Source organism: Stenella coeruleoalba (assembly GCF_951394435.1).
Source record: "Stenella coeruleoalba genome assembly, chromosome: 2".
Lineage (NCBI taxonomy): Eukaryota > Metazoa > Chordata > Mammalia > Artiodactyla > Delphinidae > Stenella > Stenella coeruleoalba.
Window position 1 is genome coordinate 30,774,464 of NC_137147.1, and position 24,181 is coordinate 30,798,644.

At 37.6% G+C, this 24,181-nt stretch overlaps 1 protein-coding gene across 7 annotated transcripts in view; it reads right to left on the minus strand.

The window, feature by feature from the left end:
• Window positions 1–24,181, minus strand: part of PCNX1 (pecanex 1) — a 171,938-nt gene that overhangs the window by 139,327 nt on the left and 8,430 nt on the right. For all 7 annotated transcript variants that reach the window (XR_013827110.1, XM_079913211.1, XM_079913210.1 and 4 more), the window contains exon 2: window positions 1,551–1,759. Coding sequence is in view for 6 of the 7 variants with exons in the window: in XM_079913211.1 (XP_079769337.1) it covers window positions 1,551–1,759 (209 nt within the window). In the remaining variant the exon portion in view is untranslated. The remainder of the gene's footprint in view (window positions 1–1,550; window positions 1,760–24,181) is intronic.

A 24,181-nucleotide genomic window follows, 5' to 3' on the forward strand; every position in this document is an offset into this window, starting at 1 on the left:
ATTGTATATTAACGCATGTATGTGTAACCTATAAAAATGGTACAGATGAGCCGGTTTGCAGGGCAGAAGTTGAGACACAGTTGTAGAGAACAAACATATGGACACCAAGGGGGGAAAACCACAGGGGGGGTGGGGATGGTGATGTGCTGAACTGGGCCATTGGAATTGACATGTATACACTTATGTGTATAAAATTGATGACTAATAAGAACCTGCTATATAAAAAAACAAAGAAACAAACAAAAAAATACTATCACAGAAATAGTATTTTCAGTAGTTCAAAGTATTTCCTGAGTACCTATCAGTGCAAGACACTGTTCTGGAACCTGGGAATATAATAGTTTGTAAGAAAAACAAGGCCCTGCCTTCAGAAAGCTTATAAATGCAAACAAATGATTAAGGAAGATAATTTCAGATAGTGATTTATGCTATTAACAAAATTATTATAAGGTAAAATATCTGTTCAATGAACAAACAGGGTAATCATGTTAGGGATGGAGGAAAATGTAACAAAAAGGATGAAGGTTTTCAGTGCACTGGAGAATATACAGAAACATTACCTGTCTTAATAGATATTGAGTACCCACTTTTAGTGATATTATTTATATCTTGAACCTGAAATATTTCATATTATACTGACTGGAAACATGGCATAGTGGTTAAAAGCATGGCCTCGCCTCCAGAGCTTGACAGCCTAGATTATTTGATCTTTCTCACCTCACTTTCCACATCTGCAAATCAGGGATGATAACAGCAACCATCTCATAGAATTGTTTTTGAGGACTGTATGAGCTTAAAAATGTCAAGTGCTCATATAGCAACTGTTTAAAAATTATATTAGGGACACCTATTATTTCTATAAAGTCACTATAACCTTTTGACTATGATAAATAAATCCCTCTGTCAGAAAGAGAAAGTGGGTGAGGCCAAGGTAATGGGATAGAATGTGACTGAGGGCAGTAGGGGACTATTTTAGCTGAGACAGCCTCCAGGAACGCCTCCAGGAAGGGGTGACAGCTACACAGAGTTGAAACCTAGGAAGTCAGTCATGCTAAGATCTAGGGAAGGAACAGCTAAGTTTCTAAGGTAAGAACATAAAATTGAAAAAAATTTACAATGGATAAAATGAAAACTGTAGATTATAAATGTCAAGTAAAATATTATCACAGTTTGCTTAAGATATATATACACATTTTATTTATATGTATAAAAATAAATGTTTAGATTTATAAAGCCATGTTTTATTACTTCTTTAACCTGTTTTCCATTGGTTTTGGTCTTTGGTATGAATAACTATTACACTATTATGACTATTATTGTTCTAAAATGTTATTTATTAACAAGGCCAAGGATATTGATTTATCCCCAGATAGCCAGTCAGCTTTGCTGTGGTCTAATGTGACAATCACACTTGTCACTGTATCAACAGTGGTAAGATCTACCACTGCCTTAAAACCAGGTAAACAGAACAGGCATGACACAATGATCACATCATTGTACACATGCATCACTGTACATCGTTACAAACTGAGTGGCATGGGTTTCCTTACCTTGGGCCATTGCTGTCTTTTCTCCTTGTTGAACAGTTGCCTTGCTCAGCGCTGGCTCGCTGATCTGTGAAATCATTTGTGTTCCTATCTACAATCTCTCCAGCATCAAGTGCTCTGTGGAGTCGATAGTTGACCATCTTCAGAACAATGAAAACAGCAGCTATCACAGGACAATAGACTGCTACTATAATCATGGAAGAAGGAAGGGCCTTAAAGAGAAAGAAAATAAAGATAGGAATTTTAAAATATCTTATACTTTATTCAATGAGAGAAATCTGTAACTAAAATAATAAACACACACATTCTCACACAAAGCAACAATTGTGTTCCTAGCACTAAGTTGTAAAAGTATAAGACAGCATCACCCAATACAGTAGCCACTTGCTACGTGTGGCTATTGAGTGCTTGAAATGTGGTTAGCCTGAATTGAGATGTGCACTAAGAATAAAATAACACTGGATTTTGAAAATTCAGTATGAAAAAAAGAATGCAAAATATCTCAATTTTTATACTGATTACATGTTGAAATATATTTAGATTATACTGGGTTAAATAAAATATATTATTAAAGTTAATTTCATCTGTTACTTTTATTTTTAATGTAGCTACTAGAAAAGTTTTAAATTACATATGTGGCTTACAATATATGTCCACTGGACAGCACTGTTACAAAGTCCATGCCAAAAAGCTTATAATACAAGTAGAGAGTTAAGGTATCACATTATATAATATGTGAATAAGACAGGGTTGTGCTCCAAATACACATAATCTCTGTTTATGTGCTCCCTGTAACTTTTTTTTAGGATATAAACTTTGTGTTCTAGAAAATCCCAAGTTAAAACTTATGAGAATAACCTTAGAACTATGACTATAAAACCAGATAAGACATGGGGGACATTCAAAATCCAAATGTTTTATTTTAAAATACTTAAATGCTTAAAATACTGAAAAATTGTAACCTGTCAAATAAAACGAATAAAAGAATACAGAATAGAATCAAGCAATAAATAGATTTATTGAAATAAGTCAGAAGCATCCTGGGCATGGGGACTGCACACCCATCATACCTGAGAATTCAGTGATGTGGACATGAGTCCAGGGCTGGCAGGCTGGAGAACACCCCACTTGGAAGGCATGACTCAGAGTCACTGTTAGCAAAGCCTATAAAACTAGGCTCAAGTTATGCCCCTTTTCATGAGAAAAAAATCATCCCAGGTGTTTACAGCTCTAGATTTCACATATTTTCATAAGGTTCCACCTCAGTAATCTGAGAACATGGCTCTAAATTTACTTGGAAAGATATCCTCAAATCGCTTGAGAAGGTGAAATTGAAAAGGTTCTAATGAACCAGGGAGGTTTCAAAGACAGATATGATAAAAGTTTAAAAAATAAGACAGTTATTTGGGAGGCAGAGAGAGGGAAACAGTGTGGGATGGAACTGGGAGGCGGGAAAAGAAAGTAAATCAAGCCTAAAGTTTAATACTTTTGGGTTGAGTGCAGGCATAATAGGTAAATATTTGGTATTTTTATTTTTTAATTTTATTTATTTTTGGCTGCGTTGGGTCTTCATCGCTGCAACTTTCTCTAGTTGCGGCGAGCGGGGGCTACTCTTCATTGCGGTGCATGGGCTTCTCACTGTGGTGGCTTCTCTTGTTGCGGAGCACAGGCTCTAGGCGCACAGACTTCAGTAGTTGTGGTTCGCGGGTTCTAGAGCACAAGCTCAGTAGTTGCGGCACACGGGCTTAGCTGCTCTGCGACATGTAGGATCTTCCCAGACCAGGGATCGAACCTGTGCCTCCTGAATTGGCAGGCGGATGCTTAAGCACTGCACCACCAGAGAAGTCCTATTTGGTATTTTTAAATGCTTAGATTAAGAAGCCCTTCATATTGGTGTATCTAAAAAATTACACTGGTGATTTCAATTTAAAATGTCATTGAATAACAGATCTAGGCTTATAAAATGTATTTAAAATCTTACAAAATCCATAAATATCAGGTTTAGAAGAGTTAAGTACTCCAAAGATTTGTTAATTTACATAATTTACTTAAAATTTATAAATGCAATTTAAATTCAAGGGATCTTAAGCTACATGAAAAAACTGAATCTCTTAAAAATGATTGTTAAAATGTGTTCAATTTGTAAAGAGTTGAGTTTAAAATTCTGTTAATTTATAGCTTTAATAAATCTAACATTCATTGCAAAAAAAAACAGTTCCCTGAAAAACTTTTTCCAAACAGAAACACACACACACAAATTGACAAAAATTTCAAAGTAAACATGCACATAAATACATACAAACACATACACTGCTTAGAATATTTATAGAAGTTCTGCACGATGCTGATTTCCATATGATATGTTCACTTAAGAACTGGAATTCTTGGAGATCATTTAGTTCAACACCCTCATTTCCAGACTAAAAACAGAGCTACTGTATGATCCAGCAATCCCACTCCTTAGCATATATCTGAAGAAAACCATAGTTCAGAAAAATACATGCACCTCAATGTTCACTGCATCACTGTTTACAACAGCCAAGACATGGAAGCAACCTAAATGTCCATCGACAGATGAATGGATAAAGATGTGGTACATATATACAAGTAATATTGTACATATATACAGTATTACTCAGCCGTTTAAAAGAATGAAATAATACCGTTTGCAGCAACATGGGTGGACCTGGAGATTATCATACTAAGTGAAGTCAGACAGAGAAAGACAAATATCATATGATATCACTTATATGCTGAATCTAAAAAAAAAAGATACAAATGAACTTACTTACAAAACAGAAACAAACTCACAGACTTAGAAAACGAATTTATGGTTACCAGGGGGGAAGAGTGGGGTGGAGGGATAGATTGGGAGTTTGGGATTGACATGTACACACTGCTGTATTTAAAATAAAATGACTTTCCATGAAATTAATTATTTTAAAAGCATGTATCACTGTATATAGCAATATGTATATATTTATATATGTATGTGTATATATATAATATGTATATTATATAAAGAATAAATATAAAGAATTCCTTCAAAATCAATAACAAAGAGGCAGACCAATGAAAATAAAGGACGACAGAACTTACACAGAAAAATATAAATAGCCAATAAAAACAACATGAAAACATGTTCAACTTCATCAGTAATGAGCAAAATACAATGTAAAACCTCAACAATGTATCATTAACACCCATCTTAATGAACAAAAATTAAGAAATCAGACAAAATTAAGTATGGACAACCAGACCTCTTGTAAACTGCTAGTAGAAACATAAATTGATAGATACATCACCCAAGATCCAGCAATTTCTCTCATAAGCATAAAAATGAAAGAAACTCTTACACTCGCAGCATAAGACTTTTACCAAAAACTGGGGGTGGGGGGGGAACCTCAATTGAAAATCAAAAGGAAAATGGAAAACGGCAGACTAGTTACCAATGGAATGTAACAGTAAAAACTACAGCTACAGGCAGCAACATTAACTGTACACATACAATATGTGTTGTATTCCAAATGTAAACTTACGTTTTACTGTATTTTCTTGATTTTTTTGGTAATAAGCATGTATTTCTTTTATAGTTAGAAAAGAGAGCTAAAATTTTAATAGCGATAAAAAGGTTTTCATATTAGGAAAAGAGTATATTAGCTTTCATCTTTTACAAAGACATGATCTACATTCTTCTCATTAATGGATGCCTTATCAATAGGTCAAGTTCCACATCAAGGCCGTTTGTCACCTTATTTGCAAGAAGTTAAAAAAAAATCTTAACTCTCAATTATACAGCCCTGAATGGCAGGAAGTGTTAACAGCTGTCAGAGAGCTCTAGATATTCAGATCAAACATAGCCCCCAAAATTGTAGTAAGCCTCCTTACTAAGAACTATGTTAGATACTTTACATAAGATCAATCCTCTTAGAAGTTGGATGAATAGAAATGTAAATGAAAACTACAATTAAATATTACCACATACCCATTAGGATGGCTACTATCAATTAACCAGAAAAAAAAAAAAGGACAGAAAATAACAAGTGTTGGCATCGGTGTGGAGAAATTGGAACCTCTGTACGCTGTTGGTGGGACAGTAAAATGATGCAGCCTCTATGAAAACAGTATGGTGGTTCCTCAAAAATATTAAAAACAGAATTACCATATGATCTAGCAATTCCACTTCTGGGTATTTATTCCAAAGAATAAATCGAATCTTGAATAAACTGCAGGATCTCAAAAAGATATCTGGACATTCATGTACACAGCAGCATTACGCACAATAGCCAAGAGATGGAAGCAAAGCAGCGTCTATGAATGGACGAACAGATAAACAAAATGTGGTCTATATGTATGATGCATTATTCAACATTAAAAGGCATGAACTCTTTTTTTTTTTTTCTTTTTTTGCAGTACACGGGCCTCTCACTGTTGTGGCCTCTCCCGTTGCAGAGCACAGGCTCAGCGGGCCTGGCTCACGGACCCAGCCGCTCCGCGGCATGTGGGATCTTCCCGGACCAGGGCACGAACCCGTGTCCCCTGCATCGGCAGGCGGACTCTCAACCACTGCGCCACCAGGGAAGCCCTAAAGGAATGAACTCTTGTCGCATGCTGCTGCACGGATGAACCTTGAGAACAGTATGCTAAGTGAAATAAGCCAGTAACAAAAAGGCAAAATACTGGATGATTCCACTTATATGAGGTATCTAAAGTAGTCAAATTCATAGAAATAGAAAGCAGAATGATGGCTGCCACGGGCTGGTGGGAGACAGAGTGAAGAGCTGTTGTTTAATGGGTGTAGAGTTTCAGTTTTGCAGAATGAAAAGGTCCTGGAAATGAATTCCACAACAATGTAAATATACTTAACACTACTGAATAGAACACTTAAAATTGTGTTAAAATGGTAAATTTTATGTTACGTGTTTTTTACTACAATTTAAAAAGTTAGACGGACGAATGTTTCACTCTTTTCTCTCTGGTGAGGAAAGTCAAATGTTGAGAAACAAGCTAGGAGACTGAGCCATTTACACCACTTCTTAAATTCTGACAGTTTATCCTGAACGTTAAAAAGTTGTGTTATTTCAGCCAGGAGTGATAGGTTCAAGCTATTCAAGACGCCAAATATATTTCTGATAGGACTCTTGAGAAAGCCACTTGGAATCACAGAAATGGTCATACCGGAATTAACAGTGCCATGAAGTAAATTTATCTTACATTTCATTTCAAAACTCAAGTGAATAATTCTCCCCTATGGCAGGCACACTGCATGGCAGAAAGGCTATCTTTTACACAATGCTCATTTCGTTGTGCAGCAATGTAAAGACATTATGTTCACTGTCTATGCTTTGTGGTGGACTCTTAATTTTCTCTATTTTCTACACCACTGAGTCGAGATCTGAAGCATACTGTTAACAAATGCGTATCCTTCCTTAATATATTTGTAGCTGTTCTCAATTGGAACTGATTTCACTGCATCTTTTCCAGTTCATGTTACAACACTTAGTGCCGACTAACATACTTAGATATCAACTAACATCTAACACTTAGCGAACACCATGTGCTAGGCACGTTTCTAAGTGCTTTATGTATATTAACTCATTTAACCCTCACAATCACCTCATGAAGTCAGCACTATCATTCTTCCCATTTTACAAATTCAGAAACTGAAGCACAAAGAGGTAAGTAACTTGCTCAAGGTCTCAGAATGAGACATTAAGGAGCAGTTTGGCTCCAGAGTCCTTGCTCTTCATCATGATACCCAATTGTCTCTAAATCAGGGGTTGGCAGACTTTTTCTGTTTGAAACAAAAAATATTTCACAGTTTGCAGGTCATATGATCTGTCATAACCACTCAACACTGCTGTTGTAGTCTGAAAGCAGCTATAGGCAGCATACATGAACGTGAACATGAACATGGTGTTTTCCAATAAAACTCTACGGACACTTTGTAGACACTGAAATTTGAAATTCATTTAATGTTTACATAGCATAAAGTATTACTCTTCTTTTGATTTTTTTCCAACCACTAAAAACTGTAAAAACCATCCTTACTTAGCTCATGGGCCATACAAAAACTACATGGGCCGTAGTTTATTGATACCTGCTCTAAATCAAAGTTTATTTTCTTCTCTCACCAGTAAGATATCGTCACCAAACAAAAGATCATCAAGCACTTCCCCCTCATATATGCCAAGTACAAATCTATAATCTCCAACATCCCCAGTTTCATCCAACTATGAAGCAAAGTAACTGCTAGCAAACATAGGACAGTAATTGCTCTTCTCTTTCAGTGAGAAAGTCTATCAATTTACACAGAAAGCATTGGTTTGGGATTATCATGGAAAATTCCACTGGTTCCACAGAAATCACTGGAAAAATGAGAAAAACAATGGCTTTCAGAAACTATTTGACAAAGTTTCATGAAAAGAAACTAACTAGGGACAAGGGGCAGAGGGTCTCTCTGTACTATGAAGGAAAACTTCCGACGCAAACACTGAAGACTGAACCTCACTGTCTCTAAAACAGTAGATTAACTGTTAAGAGAATCGTAGAAGGGACTTCCCTGGTTAGGACTCCATGCTCTCACTGCTGGGGGCCTGCGTTCATGCCTGGTTGGGGAGCTGAGATCCCACAAGCCATGTGGCACAGCCAAAAGAAAAGAAAAACAAAACAGAATCGTAGAAGTGAAAAAACAAATTTAGGTCAGCCTTTCAAAACAAATAGATAGCAAGAAGGTCACGTTTCTACACATCTCCTTTAATTAGATATTTTTCCTCAAAATGTTTAGCCATAAATTTGTAATTAATAAATACAACTGTCATTCCCCTGAGGCCTTTCTTTGCTGCCTTACGATAAATCATAGTTCGATATCCAGCTATAAGAAAAAACTGAGTAACACTTTTGCTTCCAAGTTCAAAACACTAAATTCATTCAGATTATTCCTTTTAAGTCCAAGCGTCTCTCCTTGTGTGGTTTGGGATCACTGAACGCTGCCAACTACCAAGGTAGCTGGTGCTTTTACCAAGCTACAACATAAACAATCACTGAGATATTTAGACAGAAAAACTGAACTTAAATTTTTCTTAGCTTTAAAGTCCTGTCTGCTCTGTCAACATGTAATAGAAAAGGAAGTAAAAATAAAATTACAGCCAAAAAAATCTGGTAAATGAAAACAAAAATTAGCAGAATTTGAAGCAGTATGCCTTATGCCCTGGGGATGGGACAAGGAACCACAGATACTAATCCTGCCCTAAATTATAAATTCCATCCATCAATAATATCCGGACTAACTTTTCTTAAAACTTTTTCAGAAGAAAAACTAGACAGCGATAACAAGGGTACTCCCTTCCTTCCATAGTCTACCCCCAAATGCATCAGGCCTATGGCTATTCTGCTGGGCACAAATGGCCAACCGGGCAAAGAATTAAGAACCAGTCTTCATAAAGCTATACCAAGATAGCCAATTGGCCCTGGGTTCTAGCTTTTCTACTGGTATACCTGAAGCTGTGGGAATACCTGTACTTCCTCATCCTGATGGAAAATCCCTTCTGGCTTATTCACAAAAAAAGATAAATGCATAAGCTAATTCCTGCAAAGTGCAGAATTCAGTTCCATATCTGTATCCCCTTTCATTTCTGGCCAACAGAGAGAATGTTGGGGGAAAAGGGAGGGAGAAGGTCTTAGTAACCAAATATTGCCCATAAATTGTAGACAATGACTATTAATTAGGGGTAAAGAAAGAGGTTGGATCAGAAAGAAAAGGACTGTTTTTAAACCTTAGGGTTTTTGTATGTAGGCTGCCCCCAAAGGACTTAGGAAAGCCCTTGTGTCACAACCCTAACTCTAGGGATTCGGCCCTTGTCACAGCCCCCTTCGGGGGTTGACGATTAACCACTGCAGGTAAATACCTCCTTTCATAGGACAGGCTGCAGAAGAAAAAGAAACTACTCCCAATGTCAGGATTCAGGCATACTTGCCCACAGGAAAAAAAACCCAAAATATAACTTCCTAGAATTCCAACTACATAGGAAGTCAAACTGATTTCAGCAGGCCAGCTAAGAACCTCGAACAAAGTCAGAATACATTTTCCCCAAAGGCACTGGTTTACAAGTGACTACTGGAACTTGAGCCTATCCATATTTCTGCGGAAGTTTGAATTTTATCTACATACTATTTTAATACAAATACAATCATTAAAAATACTAGATATTTTTCTGTTTATATTTGCATTTTATATTTATGTCACTCTAAAACATATATTTGTATTTACATTTTTATCTACGGTAGAATGTTCTTTGTAGGAAAGCAACATTCAAAAATACGTATTAACAAGCTGCAAAGAGACCAAAGTAATATAGTACATACAACTCATCACCAATAATATGTGTTAGGCGCTAAAGATAGGCAGGATAGGCATATATAAAACATAAATGAGAAGTCAGGGCACAAATGTGAAAAATAAGGGAGGGAATAAGAGTCCTAAGAAATAAAAGCAAGGATGTCTACTGATGGACTAAAGTTATCTCCTATACTTCACAGGAATTTTCCTATACTTTTAATTTTCCCAACAAGGAAAGAAAAGGCTTTTAGACAATCTGAACCTGTAAATTTTGGTGAAAGTCAATGTCTTTACAGTTAAAATGTTCTATAAAATATATTTAGATATACTATATTTCTACCCTATTTCATAAAACAATTTTGTTCAATTCATTTACATATACCTTTAGCAACAGAGCTTTCTTCGTCACAAAAGCCATCATGAGTTATTTAACATAGGCTTACATAGCACATCATCATCATTTTGGTATATGTCATTTAAGTTACAAGACTTTTTAAGTACATGATGCTGTTACTGGAAATTCTGCTTATAACAAATATCCATTTGCATTTCATTAGGACAACTGTTCTTTTTCCATTCACATCATAAATGCATATTCCTATCTCCATAACTGAGTAACATTGTTTTACCTTTAATAATTTATTATGACATTCAATACTTGCAAATTATTAAGTTATAACCCTAGTAATAGTTACTATACCTATTGATATGTTAAGTTTTTTAGGACATTAACAAAAAAAACATGTTGTTGAAAACACAAAAAAGCAACTGGGTGAAAAAAGTAACTGAGCAAGCAGCAGGTAATATAAAAGACTTTGTAACGACTCTGATAATATGGTAATTCTTTCTTTGCTGAGCGATAATTGTTGGGGAGTCGGGGAATCTAGCCTTACACAGGCATACCTCTGAGATATCGTGGGTGTGGATCCAGACCACCGCAATAAAGCGAGTCACATGAATTTTTTGGTTCCCAAGTGCATATAAGTTATATTTACACTATACTGTGGTCTATTAAGTGTGCAAGCATTATGTCTAAAGAAAGGAACATATCTTAATTAAAAGATACTTTGCTAAAAAATGCTACATCATCTGAGCCTTCAGTGAATCATACTCTTTTTGCTGGTAGAGGTTTTGCCTCCATGCTGATGGCTGCTGACTGATCAGGGTCGTGGATGCTGAAGGCTGGGGTGGGCGTGGCCATTTCTTAAAATAAGACAGCAATGAAGGTTGCCACATCGACTGAATCTTCCTTTCATGAATGATTTCTCTGTAGCATGCAACACTGTTTGATAGCATTTTACCCACACTGGAACATCTTTCAAAATTAAAGTCAATCCTCTCAAACCCTACCACTGCTTTATCAATTAAGTTTTTGTAATATTCTAAATCCTTTGTCATTTCAACAACGTTCACAGCATCTTTACCAGGAGTAGTTTCCATCTCAACAAACCACTTTCTTTCCTCACCCATTAAGAAGCAACTCCTCATCTGTTAAAATTTTATCACGAGGGACTTCCCTGGCAGTCCAGTGGTTAAAACTCCATGCTTCCACTGCAGGGGGCGTGGGTTCAATCCCTGGTCGGGGAACTAAGATTCCACATGCTGCGTGGTGTGGCCAAAAAAATAAAATTTTCTTCTTATCATGAGATGGCAGCAATTCAGTCACATCTTCAGGCTCTACTTCTAATCCTAGTTCTCTAGTATTTCCACAACAACTGCAGTTACTTCCTCCACTGAAGTCCAGAACCCCTCAAAGTCATCCATGAGGGTTGGAATCAACTTCTTCCAAATTCCTGTTAATGTTCAATATTTTGACCCCCTTCCATGAATCACAAGTGTTCTTAATGGCATCAAGAATGGTGAATACTTTCCAGGTTTTCAATTTACTTTGCCCAGATCCAGAGAAATCACTATCTATGGCAACTATGGCCTTAAGAAATGTATTTTTCTTTCTCTTTTTTTTTTTTTGCAGTACGCAGGCCTCTCACTGTTGTGGCACCTCCTGTTGCAGAGCACAGGCTCCGGACGCGCAGGCCCAGCGGCCACGGCTCACGGGCCCAGCAGCTCCGCGGCATGTGGGATCCTCCTGGACCGGGGCACGAACCCGTGTCCCCTGCATCGGCAGGCGGACTCTCAACCACCGCGCCACCAGGGAAGCCCAAGAAATGTATTTCTTAAATAAGGAGACTTGAAAGTCGAAATTACTCCTTTTTTAAAAAAATATTTATTTACTTATTTATTTATTTGGCTGTGCCGGGTCTTAGTTGGGGCACATGGGATCTTCACTGCAGTGTGGGGGATCTTTAGTTGCGGCATGTGGGATCTTTAGTTGCAGCATGCAGGATCTTTAGTTGCAACATGTGAACTCTTAATTGCAGCATGTGGGATCCAGTTCCATGACCAGGGATTGAACCCGGGCCCCCTGCATTGGGAGCGCGGAGTCTTAGCCACTGGGTCACCAAGGAAGTGCCCAAGATTACTTCTTGATCCATGGGCTGCAGAATGGATAGTGTTAGCAAACATGAAAAAAAAAAAGAATTTCATTGTACATCTCCATCCGAGCTCTTGAGGGGCCAGGTGCATTGTCAATAAGCAGTAATATTTTGAAAAGAGTCTTCTTTTCTCAGCAGTAGGTCTCAAGAGTGAGATCTACTGTTGAGACATAAAATATACAGTAAACCGTGTTGTAAATGGATGTGCTGTCACCCAGGCTTTGCTTTTCCAATAGAGCACAGGCAGAATAGATTTAGCATAATTCTTAAGGGCCCTAGAATTTTTGGAATGGTAAATGAGCATTGGCTTCAACTTAAAAAGTCACCAGGGGCTTCCCTGGTGGCGCAGTGGTTGAGAGTCCGCCTGCCGATGCAGGGGACACGGGTTCATGCCCTGGTCCGGGAGGATCCCACATGCCACGGAGCGGCTGGGCCCGTGAGCCATGGCCGCTGAGCCTGCGCATCCGGAGCCTGTGCTCCGCAACGGGAGAGGCCCTTGAGCATCTTTTCATGTGCCTGTTGGCCAACAACAGTGAGAGGCCCGCATACTGCAAAAAAAAAAAAAAAAAAAAGTCACCAGCTGCACCAGCCCCTAATGAAAGAATCAGCCTGTCCTTTGAAGCTCTGAAGGCAGGCACTGACTTTTCTCTAGCTATGAAAGTCCTAGGAGGCATCTTCTTCGAATAGAATGCTGTCTCATCTACACTGAAAATCTGTTGTTTAGTGTATCCACCTTAATTAATGATCTTAGCTGGATCTTCTGGATAACTTGCAGCTTCCACATTAGCACCTGTTGCTTTACCTTGCACTCTGACGTTACGGAGATGGCTTCTTTCATCAAGCTTCATGAACCAACCTCTGCCAGCTCCAAACTTTTCTTCTGCAGCTTCCTCACCGCTCTCAGCCTTCACAGAATTGGAGAGTCAGGACCTTGCTCTGGATGAGGCTTTGGCTAAAGGGACTGCTGTGGGTGGTTTGATCATCAGGCCACTCGAGCTTTCTCCATATCAGCGGTAAGACTATTTCACTTTCTTGTCATCCGCGTGTTCACTGGAGTAGCACTTTTAATTTCCTTCAAGAACTTTTCCTTTGCATTCACAACTTGGCTGTTTGGTGCAAGAGACCTAGCCTTCAGCCTGTCTCGGCTTTTGACATGCCTTCCTCACTAAGCTTAATCATTTATAGCTTTTTATTTAAAATGAGAAATTAAAAGTGAGAGAGTTTCAGTTGAACACTTAAAGGCCACTGAAGGGTTATTAATTGGCCTAATTTCAATACTGTTGTGTCTCAGAGAATAAGGAAGCCTGAGGAAACCGAGAGAGGTGGAGAACAGCTGAAGCAGTCAGAAGACATGTTTACCAATTGTTTGCTGGCTTATGTGGACACGGTTTGTGGTGCCCCCAAACAACTACAACAGTAACATCGAGGATCACTGATCATCACAACAAATAATGAAAAAATCTGAAATACTGCAAGAATCACCAAAATGGGACACAGAGACACAAAGTGAGCTAATGCTGTTGGAAAGATGGTGCCATTAGACCTGCTTGATACAGAGCTGCCAAAACCTTCAATTTGTAAAAAAAAAAAAAAAAACACAGTATCTGTGAAGCACAATAAAGCAAAGTTCAACAAAATGAGGTTTGCTTGTATTAAAATATATATAGTAATGTGGCAGACTAGAGACAGAATGCTACAAAACAAAAGATGGTGAGAAAGAAAAAAACTGGAATGTACATTAACAGCAGAGTTTTCCCTCAGTTTCCATAATCATCTTTAGATCACTATTCAGAACAAAAGGAGGGTAAAAAACAATCATCACATAATTCCAAAAGATTCTTCAAACAATTCCTGTCTACAATTTCTCAAAGATAGCACACTGAAATTCTAGAAATTTTTCAAAAATGAAGGTAACAAACAGGTATTGGTCCTCAAATAGAATATCCAACAATCTATAGATGGAATTAATGACACAAAAACCCTTTCTAAAACAAATTCACGCTTTCCTCTATGTTGAAATGGTTTTCTGATGAGATTAAATTCCCAAGCCATCAAGCAATAGCCAACCTGAAGTATCGTAAAAAAAATAACTGATATACATCTGGAAATTATAATTGGTTATTAAAATATGTCAGAACAGCAAATAAAAACTGGAATATAGAGATATTCATGCATCTAAAATAAAGAGACCAGTACATATTTATCTTTCAATATTATCCAGATGGTATTATCTAGAGACTGATTCTGTTCTTTACCAAAAAGCCCCCCAAATGAAATTATAAGAACATTGAGAGGCACCAATGTTTTGTTTTTAATTTAAAAATTTTTTTTACAATTTTTAAAGGTTACTTTTCATTTACAGTTATTACAAAATATTGGCTATATTCCCCATGTTGTAGAATACATCCTTGAGCCTATCTTACACTAAGAGTTTGTACCTCCCACTCCCCTGCCCTTATATTGCCCCCCCCCCCGCCCCACTGGTAACCACTGCATCTGTGAGTCTCCTTCTTTGTTATATTCACTAGTCTGTTGTATTTTTTAGATCCTACATATAAGTGATATCATACAGTGCTTGTCTTTCTCTGTCTAGCTTATTTCACTTAGCATAATGCCCTCTAAGTCCATCCATGTTGCTGCAAATGGCAAAATGTCATCCTTTCTTATTGCTAGGTAGTATTCAATTATATATATATATATACCACGGCTGCTTTATCCATTCATCTGTTGGACACTTAGGTTGCTTCCATATCTTGGCAATTGTAAATAATGCTGCTATGAACATTGGAGTGACTCTATCTTTTCCAATTAGTGTTCTTGTTTTTTTTCGGATATATACCCAGGAGAGGAATTGCTTAGTCACACAGTAGTTCTATTTTTAGTTTTCTGAGAAACCTCAAACTGTGGAAAATACTGTTTTCCACAGTGGTTGCACCAATTTACATTCCCACCAACAGTGCAGGAGGGTTCCCTTTTCTCCACACCGTCTCCAGCACTTTTTACTTGTGTTCTTTTTGATGATAGCCATCCCGACAGGTATGAGGTGCTATCTCATTGTGGTTTTGATATATAGTTCCCTATAATTAGCAATGTTGAGCATCTTTTCATGTGCCTGTTGGTCAACTGCATTTCCTCTTTGGAAAAACGTCTACTCCGTTCTTCTGCCCATTTTTTAATTAGCTTGTTTGTTTTTTTGACGTTGAGTTGTATAAGCTGATTATACATGTTGGATATTAATCCCTTACCAGTCATATCATTTACAAATACTTTCTCCCATTCAGAAGGTTGTCTTTTTGTTTTGTTGGTGGTTTCCTTTGCTGTGCAAAAGCTATTACGTTTAATTAGGTCCCATTCGTTTATTTTTGGTTTTATTTCCTTTACTTGAGGAGACAGATCCAAAAAAATATTGCGACGATTTATGTCAAAGACTATTCTGCCAATGTTTTCCTCTAGGAGTTTTATAGCATCCAGTCTTACATTTAGGTCTTTAATCCATTTTGAGCTTATTTTTGTATATGGTGTTAGAGAATGTTCTAATTTCATTCTTTTACATGTAGCTGTCCAGTTTTCCCAGCACCACTTGGAAGAGACTGTCTTTTCTCCCTAGTATATTGTTGCCCCCTTTGTCGTAGATTAATTGACCATAAGTGCATGGACTTACTTCTGGGCTCTCTATCCTGTTCCATTGATCTGTGTGTCTGTTTCTGGAGAGGCACCAATGTTTTGATTTACGTGTTTTTCTGAGTAAACCTAACCATCCTGGAAAGAGAATGGGATATCCTATACTAAGAACTATCTTGATTCATACCATAAATTAGTAACTTGACATTTTGCTGTATGAATCACTCTTTTAATCGTTTAATCAGTCTAAATAAATCCCTGAGTGAACTGATAAAAACAATTCATCTAAACGGTAAATATGAGGACCAGAAGCTATCTCATAAAGTCCAACGTAAATTGCTTGACCTATTTCTTTTTTTTTTGACCTATTTCTTTATTCTATTTGTTTCTGATATATTCTATTGAAACAATTTTTCAGGATTCATAGTAAGTGAAAATAAGAAATCTGTCAACATGACTTTGCAATTCTAAAGAACGGAAGCTAGGTTACCTTTTTACTATACCTCACAAAACAATAGTTCAAGATATATTCCGTGAGATTATTTTATAGGCAAACCTATGTAAAATAATGCGACTCTTCTTGCACTTGTTAGCTATACTCCTATAAAAGCAGTGTACTATACAAGCACAAAATAAGTAACAACAGTTCAAATTTAAGGCTTAAAACTCAAAAGAATTTAATTCAATAACAAAAGCATTAAGCCAAAGTAAAACTACAAGGATCAAGCAAAAATAAATATTTTTAAATAAAATATGAATATACACAAAAAATTAGGTTATCAAACATTATTACTTGTGTATTCTTTTATGTTTCACTCAAATAGAACGGAATAAATTGCAAGCTGAGGTCCTAACACAAGAATGTAAGTCGGTAAAATTTATAATTAAAAGTATACTAGCTCTCGGGCTTCCCCGGCGGCGCAGTGGTTGAGAGTCCGCCTGCCGATGCAGGGGACATGGGTTCGTGCCCCAGTCTGGGAAGATCCCACATGCCGCGGAGCGGCTGGGCCCGTGAGCCATGCCCGCTGAGCCTGCGCATCTGGAGCCTGTGCTCTGCAACGGGAGAGGCCACAACAGTGAGAGGCCTGCATACCACAAAAAAAAAAAAAGTATACTAGCTCTCATGAGAGTACTAACAAAACCCATATTTCGTTTTTGCCCTGAGCTCACTCAATTGGCTTGAAACAGAATGATGGTATTGCATGCTATATAATCCACTTCTTCCTTTAAAAGTAAATGCTAAAATAGGGAATGCATCACACACTAGACGTTAGGTGAGATAAATATGAAAGCTGCCTACCAGAAAAAAAGAATGGAGAGCATAGCTTATCTTACTACCACCATTTCCTCAGTTTCCATAATGGCAACTCTGACACACTTAAATCAATAAATAAGAGTTTTATTCATTCATTCAACATATATTTACTGAACACCTATTAAGCCCCAGATATTCTTCTAAGGACTGTAAACACCGCAATAAATAGGATCCTTACTCTCCTTGAGCACCTTAAGGAGGATGACTATTGTTTTACCAAGTGCCGGGTACTTTAAATGGATTGCCTCACAACAATCCTTTGAAGAAAGTGCTATTATTATTTCTATCTTACAGATAAGAAAACTTAGACAATGAAGTCATTGCCTGAAGCCGGTAAGTGGCAGAAACAGGATTTACACCCAGTCTGACTCTAGTGGTTAAGAATCTGAGTTTTTAACCACTACACTAGACAGTCTCCCTCCAAGGCAGTGTTTCTCAACTTTTTTTTTTTAATTATTGCTCTCCTAAGGAGTCTCTTTAGGCATTTTTTCCCTAATTACTCCCTGTGAAATAATAAAAAATACATAGATTGGCTTCTGTCCCCGGTTCTTGATACAGAGCTCCTAAAACCCTTGCGGTTTCCTAAATGATAAGAGCGCAGGAGCATCTTCTGTTCTAATATTTGGTCTTCGGCTCTGGTTCCTGTCACCTAAATCCCTTGGAAGTTCCTGGGTGATGGGAATGCCTTTTGTTCTAATGAGGTGACTCTGGGTGGACTCCTGGATGGGGGCTGGTCACCAGAAAGACCAAGCCATGATTGGAAGCTTGGGATTTTCAGCCTCATCTCTCATTCTCCATAGGGGAGAGGGGCTGGAAATGGAGTTAATAATTGATCATGCCTATGTGATGGAACCTCCATAAAATCCCAATAGTATGGCGTTCCGAGAGTTTCCAGGTTGGTGAACACAAGGAGGTGCTGGAGGGTGGCACACTCACAGAGGGCATGAAAGCTTCGTGCTCTTTCCCGCATATACTGCTCTATGCATCCCTTCCAGCTGGAGGTGCACCTGTATCTTTTATCATAGCCTTTTATAATAAACTGGTAAACAGTACGTAAACTGTTTTCCTGAGTTCTGTAAACCTCTCTAGGAAATCAGTCAAACCTCAGGATGGGGTCACGGGAGCCAGCGATTTACAGTCAGTCGGTCAGAAGCACAAGTAACAACCTGGACTTTGGACTGGCATCTTAATTGTGGGAAAGAGGAGCAGTCTCGTGGGACTGAGAACTTAACCTGTGGGATTTGACGCTGTCTCCAGGTGGACAGCATCAGAGTTGAATTAAACTGTAGGACTCCCAGCCAGTGTCTCAGAGAATTGCTTGTGTGGGGGAAAACCCCACACATCTGGTGTAAGAAGTGCTGTGAGTATAGCAGTGTGAGAGTAAAGGAGAAACACACAGAAGTGCAGGTTTTCTAAACACTGCCCCTCAAGAAAGTTTACCACCACAGGAACACTGTATATCTATATGTACTGTGTGCACATCTGTACTTTGTACACAAAAATATTTGACAACCACCCCCCAACCCAAGAACTAATTTTTGCCCCCTTGAGGACAACAACATACCCACTAAGAAGGAGTGCTCTAGAGCAAAGTTTCGCAGCCCCAGCACTGTTGACATTTTGAGCCAGATAATCTTATATGTTGCTGGGGGCTGTCCTATGCAATATAGGATGTTTAGCACCTTCCCTGGCCTCTACCCACTAGAAACCAAGAGCACCGCTGTGCCAAAGTTAGGTTAGAATTTCCCGAAAAGTGCCAGTCCTTGAAACAACTGCTTCTCTTGCTGCTGTTTACCTATTCATAAGGACTACAGTTCCAGATTTTGTTCATAAAAGATTGTAATGGACAGGATATAAACAGACTGCAAATGTTGCATCTCTGTAGCTGGAGTGAAGGAGCACATGTAATAGTAGTAGCAGCGGCAAGAAGAAATAGTATTTTATATAAACACAGCAAGGAAAGAGGCCTGTATAAGACCAACTAGTAAAAGGATATTACATTTTCGTAAAATCCATTTATAATACAGGCATACCTTGGAGATATTGCAGGTTTGCTTCCAGACCACTGCACTAAAGTGAAGAGCACAGTAAAGCAAGTCACACAAATTTTCTGGTTTCCCAGTGCAAGAACATATGTGTATATATATATATGTATATATATATATTTACACTATACTGTAGTCTATTAACTGTGCAATAGCATTATGGCTAGAAAAAATGTACTTTTTACCTTATTTTTTTGTACTTTTTACCTTATGTATTTTTACCTTAATGTAAAAATACTTTATTGCTAAAAAATGCTAACCATCATCTAAGCCTTCAGCAAGTCAGAATTTTCTTGCAATAGTAAACAACGATCACTGATCACCATAACAAATTTGATAATAATGAAAATTTTGAAATATTGTGAGAATTACCAAAATGTGACACAGAGACACAAAGAGAACAGTGCTGTTGGAAAAACGGCACCAAAAGACTTGCTCAATGCAGGGTTGCCACAAACCTTCAACATGTTAAAAAATGCAGTACCTGTGAAGCGTAATAAAGCGAAGCACAGTAAAACGGGGTATGCCTGTACATTCTATAGAACAAGGCTAACTAACCTCTCCCACCAAAATGATGAGTGAGACAAATTACCTCACTTTAACTGTATGTGAGAACCGTAACTAAATCCCTGGGAGGTTTATAATGGGCTTCCACTGTATTCATATAATGTGCTAGTTGGGAAGGGGAGCCAAGATTAAAGATATAATTAGATGGTGATTTCAAGGCCAGCTCTGAGAGTTCTAGATTCAGAATACATATTGAAAAAGATCCAAGGACACTTAGTTCATCCCAATCAATCACAAGTAGGCTTTCAGAAACAGATTAATCAGAAAAGCACCGTGCAAGACTGTGGAGGAACACGGTGGAGGGTGACCGTGATGGTCCTCCGGAGGCCAGAGGGAAAAACGGCAGAGGCAATCTACATAACCCTGAACCAGTGGTTTAACTTCTAGGAGCCTCTGTTTCCTCATCAGAAAAATAGGGATAAAAACAGTGTCTTCATTTCACAGGGCTACGATGAGTGTTTAGTGAGACAACTTGAAAGGAGATAGTGCATGGGCATATAACAGCACAAGAACTATCTGACGTTGCTAATAATGCTTGAGCAATGTAGTGACAAATCTGAGAAAAGCAAACAAAACGACCTCTGAGTAGAAATGGTTCAGAGAAAACAAAGATTAACTACAAAAAAGAAGATGACGCAGGTAAGACTTGTGAGACCTCAGAATACACAGAGGTAAACATTAGTCTGATAGTGAACCACCAGAAGTCACTGGAAAATGGACAAATACTTCCATAACATAGTAAAGAAAAAAGAATCTATATTCCAAAAAAAACTTAGTATGCTCAATGGTAAAACACTAAAATTCCCATTAAAGAAGGGTACAAGGCAAGGTTGTTCATATTTTCAACATTATTTATTACATCAATAGATATGTAAAGTACCATACCAAGCAATTACACAAGAGAAAAAAGTATAAATATTGGGAAGAAGTTAAAATTATTATTTACAAATATAATTGCATATCTGAAAATCCTTTTAAACAGAAAACTTATTAGAAAGAATAACCTAATTCTACAGTGTCTGGTTGCAAATTTAATAAATTGAAATCAATAGATTTGGATGGGATCCTGGAACAGAAAAAAAGGACATTAGTTAAAAAAAGAAAGAAATCTGTACAAAGTACAGATTATAAGTTAATAATGGTGTATTAATATTGGTTCATTTCTTGTGACAAATGTGCCACAGTAAACTAAGATGTTAACAACAGGAGAAACTGGGTGTAGGATATATAGGATCTCTCTGAACTATGTTTACAATTTTTCTATACATCTAGAACTATTCTAAAATAAGGTTTTTTAAAAAATCATGATTTTTCTTACATAATAAGCAACAACCAGTTAGAAAGAATTGGTTGCACTTACAGTAGTGTTAGAAACTAAAATCTAAGAATAATAATCCTAAGGGAAAATGTGCAAGGTTAACATAAAGAAAACTTCTTTAAAAAAAAATCTACTGAGGGACATAAAAGAAATGAAGAGTTCACCTTCACTCAATATTATAAAGACATCAAACTTCCCTCCCTAAAGTAATCCAAAATTCAATACTTTTCAATAAAAAATTCAGCAACATCCCTGGGAAATGTAACAAAATGGAGGAATAAACATGCAAGAATAGCCAAAGAAATAACAAGAAGAAGAAATAACAAGGTAAGACTATTACTAAGAAGGAAAAATACATAAAACTAAGATCACTAAAAAAAGTATGGTATTGGGCTTCCCTGGTGGCGCAGTGGTTAAGAATCCACCTGCCAACGCAGGGTACACGGGCTCAAGGGGACATAGGATCGTCCCTGGTCCGGGACGATCCCACATGCCACGGAGCAGCTAAGCCCGTGCACCACAACTACTGAGCCTGCGCTCTAGAGCCCGTGAGCCACAACTAATGAAGCCCGCACGCATAGAGCCCGTGCTCTACAACAAGAGAAGCCACCGCAATGAGAAGCCGGCGCATCACAGCGAAGAGTAGCCCCCCCCCCCACCGCAACTAGAGAAAGCCTGCACACAGTAACAAAGACCCAACTTAGCCAAAAATAAATAAAAGAAAATAAATTTATTTTTAAAAAAAGTATGGTATTCATGTAAGAAAAGACATATTGATAAAACCAAATGCAAATACCCCCAGAGAAACTTAGATTAGAAAGGTGGCATTTAAATCACTGAGAAAAAGACAGGATTGTTTAATACATTAGGTTGATTGGGACAACTGCCTATCAAAAAAAAAATTTTTTTTTAACTAGACACTCATATATTGCTTACAGCAAAATAAATTCCAAATTGGATGAACTATAAAAACTATTAGATGTTTGCAATTAGATTACAGAGGACTAACATATAATTAATTCTTAACATATAACCTAGTAGAAAATGGATAAAGCATATGAACTACTACAGAAAAATAGGGAAAAAATGACCCTGAAGCTTATGAAAAGCAGCTCAATCCCACTCAAAGTAGGACAAATGCCAATTAAAACCACTCTAAGATACTATTTCTTACCTATGAAAATCGCAAAACTATGTGAGGCTGTGGCACACAGGAGCACTAAGAGGCTCTGATACACTGCCTGCAGGCATGCCAGTTAAGTGGTACAATCCCTCTGGAGGGCAATTTGGCACTCTCTTTCAAAACTACAAAAGCATTTACCCTGTTGACCAACCAATCTCATTTCTAGGAATTTATCTTAATATTATATCTAGACCCATGTGAGATGACATCTGTATGATTATTTCCTGCAGCATGGTTTGTGTTAGCAAAAGTCTGTAAACAAATTAAATATCTATCAGCAGGTAACATGATAAATAATATATCCATGCAATGCATTACTATGGAACTATTAAAAATAAAAAAAATAAACCCAACAAAAGTCCAGGACCAGACAGCTTCACTGGTGAATTCTACCAAACATTTAAAAACCTAATACCAATCCTTCTCAAAGTCTTCCCAAAAACAAAAAACAAAGGAACACTTACAAACTCACTTGATGAGGCCAGCATTACCCTGATACCAAAACCAGATACCACAAGAAAAGAAAATTACAGGCCAATAACACTGATGAATAGATGCAAAAATCCTCAACAAATCAAAACCACAATGAGATATCACCTCACACCTGTAAAAATGGCTAATATCAAAAAGACAATAAAGAGCAAGTGTTAACAAGGATGTGGAGAAAAGAGAACCCTTGTGCACTGTTGATGAGAACATAAACTGGTACAGCCACTATGGAAAACAGTACAGAGGTGCCTCAAAAAATTAAAAATAAGGCTTCCCTGGTGGCACAGTGGTTGAGGGTCCACCTGTCGATGCAGGGGACACGGGTTCGTGCCCCGGTCTGGGAAGGTCCCACATGCCGCAGAGCGGCTGGGCCCGTGAGCCATGGCTGCTGAGCCTGCGCGTCCAGAGCCTGTGCTCCGCAACGGGAGAGGCCACAACAGTGAGAGGCCCGCGTACTGCAGAAGAAAAATAAAATTAAAAATTAAAAACTGAATCACCATATGATCCAGCAATTCCACTTCTGCATATTTATCTGAAGGAAACGAAAATATTAACTCAAAAAGAGATATGCATTCCCATGTTCACTGCAGCATTATTTACAATAGCCAAGACATGGAAGCAAACTAAATGTGCATCAATGGATGAATGGATAAAGAAAATGTGATTATATATATAATGGAATACTACTCAGCCATAAAAAAGGAAATCTTGCCATTCGCAACAACATGGATAGACCTTGTCTGGCATTATGCTAAGTACAAAAAACCAGAAAGAGAAAGACAAATACTGTATGATCTCATATGTGGGGTCTAAAAACAAAGCAAAACAAAACGCAGACCATAGATACTGTATAAAGCACAGATTGGTGGTTGACAGAGTTAGGGGTAGGGGGTGGGTGAAATGGGTGAATGGGGACAAAAGGTACAAACTTGCCGTTATAAAATAATATATCATGAGGATGTAATGTACAGGTGATTACAATTAATACTACTGTATCATATATTTGAAAGTTCCCAAGAGAATAAATCTTAAACGTTCTCATCACTAGAAAAAAACTTCCTAACTATGTATGGTAAAAGATGTTAACCAGATTTATTGTGGTGATCATTTCACAACATATACAAATATTCAAACATTATGTTGTATATCTGAAACTAATATAATGCTATATATCAAGTATATCTCAATTTAAATAAAACACTGAGGAAGCCCAGTTGGTACTGATGCACAGGTGTTTAAGATATATTAAATGGTGGGAATCAGGCG